The 10,216-nt window shown below is 30.8% G+C and overlaps 1 protein-coding gene across 2 annotated transcripts in view; it reads right to left on the bottom strand.

Annotated features, from left to right (window-relative positions):
- The window catches only part of LOC106458950 (enhancer of polycomb homolog 1-like), an 81,242-nt gene extending 73,769 nt beyond the window's left edge, over positions 1–7,473 (bottom strand). Inside the window, exon 1 of one of the 2 annotated variants that reach the window (XM_022385325.1) lies at positions 6,752–7,473. In XM_022385325.1, the coding sequence (XP_022241033.1) occupies positions 6,752–6,904 (153 nt within the window). In that variant the 5' untranslated portion in view covers positions 6,905–7,473. The remainder of the gene's footprint in view (positions 1–6,751) is intronic. The other variant, XM_022385326.1, reaches the window with a different exon arrangement.
- Between the last annotated feature and the right edge of the window lie 2,743 nt (positions 7,474–10,216).

Here is a 10,216-nt window from a genome sequence, read left to right as displayed (position 1 = left end):
AGTGGTTGGCCTTTGGAATAGGTTGCCTTCAAATGTTGTAGAGGCAGCAAATTTAAGTGAGTTTAAGAAAAAAGCTTGACAAGTATATGAATGATAAGGGCTGGCTTTAGGATTTTTTTTTTTTCATTATTATTTCAATTTAGTTTAGAGGATAGAACAGCTGAGATGGACCAATAGGTCTCATGGTGTCCCAAAACATTATGTTATGTTATCTTTTATATTCTTTGTGAACCAAACTGGATTTTTACTTGTAGCCACCCTTTTTTTTCTTTAAGGATCATGCCAATCTTGAATATTTAAGAATTTATTCTTAAAATTTTTTAATATTTGATCAGTATCTCCAATTATTTCAACTGCCCAATTCACAGCAGAAAATTCTTGTCCCATCCCTTCAAAATATGCTTTTTTTTATTTGGAACCAAAATCTCATTATTCCTTATCTCTATATGAAGCAAAATGTCAAATCTAGTTGAGCAATGATCACTTGCACCTAGATGGCCCCTAATCTCCAGCCTGTGAACTGTTTCTGAATTAGAAGTTAGCAAAGAATCTTATATAAATTAGCATTATTCCTAGTAAGTTCCCTAAGCAATTGGTGAAGAAAACCATCCTGAACGGTTTCTAAAATCTGACTACTCATGATTTGACTCTAACATTTCCCAATCTATATGCCTGAAATTAAAATATCCCATAAATGCAACCTCATTAACAGTTGAATTCTGTATCTCTGTACAGTTTTTTGTTAATTTCATCAGTTGCACTTGGTGGTCTGTAACAAATTCCAACTATAAGCCTTCTCCCCTTATAATTACTAACAAAAACCCAAACAGATTCAACCTCACTGCTATTAGCTTTCACTTCAACTTGAACAGGATATAACTGGCATTTTACATAAGAAGTAACTCCCCCACCTCTTTTTAGTATAAAAGCCCCATTAAACAAAGTACAACTTTGTACTTCAATGAAATTCTTGTCATCAAAATTGTCTACATTTAACCTGATTTCAGTTATTCTCATTTCATCAAAATATTCTGTTCCAACCAGTGCTCTAGAGTCATCCATTTTATTTTTTATACTTCTAGCATTACAATAATAGTAGTTTAGTCTGCCATTAAAACTACTTTTGTACTTTGTTTTTGCACAATACCTTTCTCTACATCTTAATTTTTCATTATTTTGGCTCTCTCCACTGTCTATTCCTAGTTTAAAGCTGTCCTACCACCACATTTTTAATAGCCCTTGCAAACAAGCCAGTGATAGACTAAATGAACCTAAAACATAATAAGATGATTAAAAAAATATATGTGGAAGTACAAATACAAGTTTATTTTCTATAAATGTTCCAATTCAGTAGTGCAATTCTGTCCTCGGGCAATGGGTACATCCCACCAGGCACCACAGAGTTAAACATCTGATTGAACTCAAGATAACCCAAATGCAAATACATTTACTACACGTAAAGGGCATTTGTTAAATAACTGGCCAACATACCAACTGATCCAAGTCATTCTATAGTACTTCAACATCCTCAATACAGCTAGAAGTATCTGTACTCAAAATTTTGATGTCCTCAGCAAACTTTACTAATTTATTAATTATGCCCCCATCAATGTAAATATGCCAAAAGAAAAGGCACAAGCATGAATCCCTGAGGCATTCTACTGGTAACAAGAGTCTAGTTCAATTGGACCTCTTTAACCCTTGAGCTGCATTATGCTCTAGTTTAGGGCCTATGGTATGGTATGTGTGCATTACAGAACTGTGCAATTAACTTAATTAATCAATATACCTGATTACCTATGAGCATTGATTAGTGTCACACAAAATAATCAATTAATCATAATTTTGATGAATCAATTACCCCATTGACTGCAGCTACTCTAAATGCATGCAGAATTTTTGCAAGCCATACACCTTATATGGCACACTCATATTCAACTGCCAGAGGCAGATCATACCCTATACGACGAATCAGCAGTCAATGGAATAATGTCACAAAAACAATCAACTAGTGTTTCTTATTATTCCAACTGTCAAGTAATCAAAATCATGATTACATCAATTAATGTCACAAAAATAATCAACTAATAAATATTAGTTTTTTCCAATTATTCCAACTATCCAATAATCAACAACATGAACAATTAAATTAATTAATTTAATGAAATAAACAATTATGTAAAATATTGCCATTATGGTTTTTCTTGTTATTTTTGATTAATTTCAAGTTTGTTCAGCTTAATTGATTAGTGGCGCAACTCAGAAAAATAATCAACTAATTGAAATATTTCCACTATATTTGTTTGTTGTTAAGTACAGAGCTGCAGAATCACTATCTATCATTTGTTTTTTTTTAGCCATGTCATGAGAATAAACAATTTTTTTAATGTAACTGATTAATAAGCCTGACCATTAATTGATTAGGAAATTCAACTAATTGTTCATTATGCCGTACTATCTACAACATATACTAACCTTCTTTCCCTAAATCCCTCCACAAATGTATGATGCATCCCAAAGGAATCCTTAAATTCTGTACTAGTTATATTATACATGTGTTGTGTAGCTCACATGAAAGTCATAATGACTACCCCATATTTTCAGCTAGATAACATGATTTTACAGAAGTTTTGGGATATATCCTGGAGCTTCTCTGGTATTCTATGCTTCACTTATGGAACTGTATATTGCTGTTTAACCATAACAGATTTGAAAAAAAACAGGATCAACTATGCAGTGAATTTAAGAGAATCCTCATAACTTTCAAATACTGGATGCCTATAAAGTATGTGGCACCTAGCTATATCATGATAAACAAGTTACATGACACATAACTGAGAGGAAGGGACCTACAAATGTTGTGCAAATGATTTAATACAACATTCAAAAACAACAAGGGACCTGTTGGTCCATCTACGCTGTCCATCCATTAAACTAAGCTATAGAATAATATTAATAATAACAAACTCAAAGCCAGAATTTATCATTCAAACATTTATCAAGTCTTCCCTTAAACTCCTATAAATATACTGTTTCCATATTATCTGAAGGAAACCCATTTCAAAGGCTAACCACAGTGTTAGAAAAATAAAGCTGTCAGAGATGAAGATTACTTCTACTCTGCCAAAATTTATATCTGTGTCTCCTAATCCTACTATTCCCACCATTAAAATATGAAAAAACATGATCCATCGACTCTATCAATTCCCTTAACAATTAAAATTACAGAAAAAGTACTATTTGAAAGTTACATTTATTACTTACAAAAAAAGATTATAACAAATACTAAAGATGTAATACTAAAAAATCAATGAATGTAATGTCACAAAACAATGGAAACTACTATAAACTTTAAAGCAATTTGTATTAGTGGCTTTTAAACTATATAGCAAAAACAGAAACATTATAACAAAATTACCAAAATAAAAAATGTTCTGCCCAGGGAGTAAATGCTTTAGCCACTGTAAAGATGTTAGTAATTACCATTTGCTTTCTCCAATACAACTATCCTACAATTCAAATAATTAGAATCTCCCACAACCCTTGCAATGTAAGTTTCTTAGCTGATCTTTTGTGTGGCACCATATCCAAAGCATTTTTGGAAATTTTAAATATACCAAGTCCACACTCTTTCCATTGTCTATATCAGGCGGCGTGTACACTACTTTATAGCACTTCCCCCTTTATAAACATGCATTCTGTTGGTATATATTGTACATATTTTGTTAATATATTACTTAACTAGCTGGAGTACCCATCCCCTGGATGGACGTTGTGTAAATTCATGATTAATCAAAGGTTATCTAAGAACATGAAAAGTTGCTTCCCTTATATGTAATTGTAAAAAATGCACAAACACCCATAAAAACTGCAAAATGCAAAACTGAAAATGTGTATGTATCTTCCCCATGGACCCAACAAACCTTCATGCCAAATTTGGTGAAGATCCATCCTCAGTTGGTGACGTAGTGGTAAAATATGCAAAAATGCTCATAAAAACTGCAAATTTGTATGTACCCCTGCATGGACCTAATGAAACTCAATACCAAATTTAGCAAACATCAATCAACAGGAGGCAAAGTAGTGGTAAAAAAATGCCCGTTATCCCAAATGTTGTTTCATGGCCTCACAAACGCCTTTCTGAAATTAAAAACTGGTGCAGGACTGAAAAGATCACAGCAACCAAAGGTCAGTATCAGAGATAGTATTCAAGTAATATCTTATAAAATACATAGAGAATATGGAATTTCTTACAACAAATTCAGGTGAATGGGATTAACAGAAACAAAATAGTGGATATTTATGTTTTGTCCAGAGATAGGTGTAATGTACCAAAAACTTTTTACATATGCAAATAAGACATTTATAAAAAGTCATTTTAACAACTTCAAACACTTAACTACAAAAGACTTTCATGCAAGTCATATTTTTTCATGAATATGTTTACTTTTCATGGTATTATTGGAATTTATTTATGATTAAAAAAGATGTATTACTGAAAAGTAAAATATGCCAGCATTTCCTCATCATTTACCATTATGCTAAATCCACAGTTCTGAGTTTTTGAACAATGTTTGAACAGAAAATCATCTATATCACAGCACTTCAAATCTTATCAAGATATCTGAACAAGGTAAGTTTAGGAGGGGTTAAAATATGGGTGTCAATGGTCCACAAGCTTATGTAAATGTTATGAGGCAAAAGAATACAGTACTGTGAATACAAGATGTGAATTTGGACTATTTAAATACAAATTTTGTGTATACGACATTTTTAATTCTTGTAACATGTTCCATAAGGCAAAGTTAATTAAGGCAAACCATTTTTTGCTGTATTTTTAATTATTTATCCAAATTTATTCACATTTTAGCATGAATTACAATTAGTGCTGACTAAACAGCATTGGAAGTACTGTTTGTTCTGATCTTCACTGGATTTATTCTGAATTATATATATCATAAGCACTGGAGAAAAATTGTAGCTTCATTGAAATTATATCCCGTATAAATCTAGATATGTAATATTTATAGAGTATATTTTTTGCAGAAACATAATAATATATCATAAAAGAACTTTTGGTTCATTAATATATATATAGGCTATCAAAAAACAAAATAAAAAGCCTGACTTTTCTTAAGTTCATTTCCAAACAAAATCTTACATGGAAGGGGTTAATGACCAGTATTATTGCACTTGTTTGGTCTACGTTATTATTTATTTGTTTGTTTTCAGTCATTTTGAATGTATTTGTATGTACTTATAATCATTTATTTTTCTATCATAATCATTTTAATCTTGAGTGGCCCCAAATGCATTCCCAGATGAAATGAAATTCAGTTCATGTATTATTATAGAACATGTTACAAGAATAAAACAGTCATATACAGTACATGAAAACACTCTTTACACAGTTCAAATTCACCACTTATATCATATTACAGTTCAATAAGTTTTTCGGCTCATTATGTTCACATAGGTTTATTAACCTTTGACCCCATTTTTCAAATCTACAATTAGAGATTTTGATATGTCTTTAAGTATTGTATGGAGGTGTTGAAAATTGGCTCGAACATTTGAAATAGTGGATTTTACATTATGGCAAATAATGATGAAAATGTTTTTTTGTACAAAACAGTTACCTTTTTGGACAAAATGTAAATTTCCGTTAACACCTTTGACTTGAAATAGGTGTCAAAAATGCATTTTTTTCTACGTATTTCAAGATAATAATATTTTAATATTAAATCTGATAATTACTTTTAATTGCCGATCCTGCTGGTTTCTCTCTCATTTTTAGTTCTATCTTATCATGTACAATACATCGGTTTATTCCCACTTAGTCTACTCTAATGTACTCATATACCAAAATGAATATTTCATATTTTTTTCTCTAAACTTGGTATGCCACTTTGTAAATGAAAAACTTTAAGGCAGTATTAAAATTTCTTGAAAACAAGCTAGGTTTTTGTGATATATTTGTGGTGTATATGTGCATGTACATAAAAATATCTATGTGTGAATGTTTTAAAAGTCTACTGCATCATATTGTAAACAGCATAAATACAAAAATGCTTTGTTTTTAAGACTGTGGCAAAGTGATTTTTCTATCTAAACCTTATTCTACATTTGGCAACCTGATGATTGAATTTTTTTAGGTTTATTCCCATTTCGTTTACTCCCATTCAGTCTACTGACAATGGGAGTAGACGAACTGGGATCTTACCAAAACATCAAACATATATATATATATGCAATTATCACTTATCCCCAACTGTTCTCTCACTTTAACTCTTTTAACTGTATAGAAAGCCATTCTTTGATAGTAGCAATATTTATTATAATTAGAGTTGTTGTTTACAAGATTAAATTAATGTATTTATGTCAATGTAACATAATAACCTTTACCGATTGAAATGATGGTTGGAATGTCTTTTTTATTTTAAATTAAACATCTTCAACAACAAAAATAATGCTTGAAAAGGCAACTGAAGTTTTGAAAGAATTCAATTGAATAATATTTATGAAACCTATGTACATGTGCTTGCACTTAGTTTACAAGTACTTTTAAAGCACATCATTCTTTCTGGAAAAAATTAAAACATATTTCCAAAAAGAAATATCTTATGCAATTAATGCTATGAGAATGACTATTACTCAAATTACTGAACCTATCAAGTTTCAATATATTTGTTGTTTTTTTTTTAATCACAAACATACTCCACAAAACATTACAACATTTATAGGTACTTACACATTCTTCTTCTTTCTCCATTCCAGTTGGCATCTGAGGTACTGCTCGATTGATTGCTGCAAAATCAGGTAGGTCTGGAATTTCTTCTGACCTGAATATTGGCATTGGTTTTGAAGCATCTAGTGCACGTGCTCTGAATGATAACTTGCTCATCTTCAAGGAACGATTTAACAATATCAAGTAAAATAAACTCAATACATACGTGGTATACTTTTCTTCGATAAAAATGTCAAAATCGTTTTGTAACAAACGAATGTTTCATCCAAATGAGTGATGAAGCTATAATACAATGAATGATGAGGTTAGAATGTCAAACAAAACGAAGAAAACAGCATATAGTAAGCCTAGATTAAGGCTCCTTGTTGGAATCGAAACTAACATCAGTAGTGATTGTCACGTTTGTACGAGTTTGAAAAAAAAACAAAAAACACGACTGTCGAGCTAACCCTTCTGATGCCCAAATCTTAAAATACTTAGGCCTAACGGTAGTTGATCAGGCCCAGTATATCAGAAATCTTAATTTAAAATATCATAATTATGTCAAAATAAATAGTTTAAAAATAATAAAAAAATAATGCCATATGCCTAATATTTTAATGGATAAATTCTCTTCTTTTTCCTAAATACTCATGGAAAAGCTATAAAATAGTTCTCTTTACTTCTTTAACAAACCCCAATAATAATAACTTTACGTTAGGCCTAGCCACTCTACGACATTTTTCAAGAATGTTTGTTACCGGTTCTAACTTCTAGTCACAGTGAAAAACACTCATTAAATATACAATTGAATATTTGAAAACAGATCTGGATAGCAAAACTTTCAGCTTTGTAAATTCTACAATATATATATAAGTTTCACTGTGTTTTAGTTTATATATTTTGACTAAAAACAATACGTTTCATTTTTATTAAAATATAACTATAGCTTGCTCATTATAAGACCAGCATTAGAATCCACACCCAAAATTAATTTTAAATTTTCATGAATAAAACTTGTTAGTAGCAACTTTTATTAAAGAAAAATTTTATTTAAATTAATTAAATTTCGATATCATTCTTTCTTATTTTGTAATTTAACATTTTTCTTATAAGATTTTCAGTTAAAATCTTATTTTTTCAGCAGTCAAAGTACAAATAACTTTAACTTCAATTTACACACTTTAACTTCCACTTTGTTACTTCTGTATTACTAACAAGTATGATGTTGAGTCTAAAGTTGATATTGTGCAGAATATTATAAATTGAAAGAAATTTGACAGTTTCAATTAATATAAGCTACATGCAGATTAATCATTGGAGTAGTTTTTCTTTTGCGTTTTACTGATTTAGAAAATAATATATTTTATAAGCTTATGTTCTTTTTTAGTATTATATGTAAACAACAATTTTCGATGTTTGTACTGATTTTTTTGGTTTTTCTGGCTGTTATAAGGATGTTGCTGCTTTACAAATGGATTTAGATTATTTCGTGAGTTGGATAAGTAATCATAATAAATGCAAAGTAATGCATAGGGCTTAAGTGCAAGTTAAAGTATCAGTATAATTATTTTGGGAATAACCTCGATAGCGTTATGGAAGAAAAGGATCTCGGTGTTTTGGTTAATCAGCCTCTTAAATCATCCAAGCAGTGTACTATTGCTAGTAGGAGGGCAAATTGGATTTTAGATTGTATTTACAGAAATTCTGAATATAAATTTAAAGATATCATATTTTCATTGTATAGGTCATTGGTTAGACCTCTATCGGAATATTCGGTCTTCGGCTCCTTACCTTAAGAAGAACTTTGAATTGTAGGAAAAGGTTCAAAAGAGTACTATAATACCTGGGATGGAAGGGCTGTCATTCGAAGACAGGTTAAGATGGTGAAAGTGTTCTGTAAAAAAAAAAAAAAAAGAAAGAAGAGTTAGAGTGATTCTATTTGAAATTTTTAAGGTTGTTAATGGAATTGATAATGTCGATGCATAATCTTTTTTCGTACTTAATGGTGAGAATGACAGAACAAGAGGACACAAGTGTAAATTTCAGTAGAGGAGTGTTTTAATTTTCTAACAGGGTAGTTGTTTGACCTTCAAATGTTGTGGATGCAGTAGATTTGCGGAGGAGTTAAGGGAAGGCTTTGTAAATATTTGAATGATAAGAGCTAGCTTTGCTTTTTTTAAGTCTAGTTTAATTTAATAGATAGGACAGCATCAATGGTCCTTTATTGCCTATAAATGTTATGTTATATTTTAAACTGAGAACCTAATTTCAGATCTAAAATATATGTAGAATCCTTCTATCTCTACTGGAAAGCGAACACTACATTCATTTTCGCTATATGCTATCAATTACAATCGACATGTCACTTCGACATCACATTCAGGCAATATATCAAAATCGAAGCTTTGTGGAGCCTCGAGAAAAACCGATATGAGAAATGAAATGGAAAATAATTGGAATATAATTTCTAGAAATGTCACATTAAGTGGTTCAACACTGAGATAAGTTGGTTATAAAAAAGTGAAACTACGAATCATCTCACAAAACATCTTGCCAGTATATAATTACAAGTATGGCTATTATAGACATTTCATTGTGTCTTTGTATAAGAAAGATAACATGCATTCGTTGTCTTTAGTTTTGTTTGAGCCTTTGCCTAATTTATTCATTAGGGACAATATATATATATATATATAGAGAGAGAGAGAGAGACATGCACACACACAAAAGCAGCACCACTGTACATTTTATAACATGATGTGTCATTACATGCGCGGAGAGTTTGCAAAAGAACTAGTCATAAACAAACAAATTAATAAATACAAAAACAGATTCTTAAGGTCTTAATAGTAAGGGAACATATATCAAAGTGGCACTGTCATTCTTAGAATAATGTTATTATAAGCTATTAAAGGTATAAACTACATTGTATGAGCCAGTACTTCATATAACACTGTTTTGGGTTATGTTTATTTTTTACTTCAGATGTTTATATTATTCTTTCGTCATAGAGAGGCTTTAACTTCAGGTGGCCTAGTGACTGAAGCCTTCTTGAAAGTTTGGGAAATAGTTCGAAGAATATAAAACGCTAGTAAGTCTAGAGTAGATGTTGACTGATTATTGAGTTAGCGAGTTTATTAGTTAGTGTGCCTGTTACTATCAGCAGTTTCGTAATTTACAGGCGTGTATACTGAATTCTATAAAGGGAGATGCTACTTTTAAAGGGAAAAGAAATGAGTAGGGAATCCGTACTGTAGGGTCGCGGTGCATGCCATCTTCGGGAAATTTTTGTAATCTATCTATCTATATACTACTAAAACTCTGAGATTGTTAATTTGTTTGCTTGTCTGTAATTAAAAACAACAAAAACGGCTCACAATAGCGCCATATTTGTAATGAAATGAGAATAGGAATGAGAATAGAAACAGAATAAAACAAGTTTCGTTAAAATCGGGCCACGGGTTACTGAGTTAGCTCCGTTTTTTC

Source organism: Limulus polyphemus, unplaced genomic scaffold, assembly GCF_000517525.1.
Source record: "Limulus polyphemus unplaced genomic scaffold, Limulus_polyphemus-2.1.2 Scaffold537, whole genome shotgun sequence".
NCBI lineage: Eukaryota > Metazoa > Arthropoda > Merostomata > Xiphosura > Limulidae > Limulus > Limulus polyphemus.
Note: the sequence above shows the minus strand (reverse complement) of the source record. Positions and strands in the feature narration are given on the sequence as shown.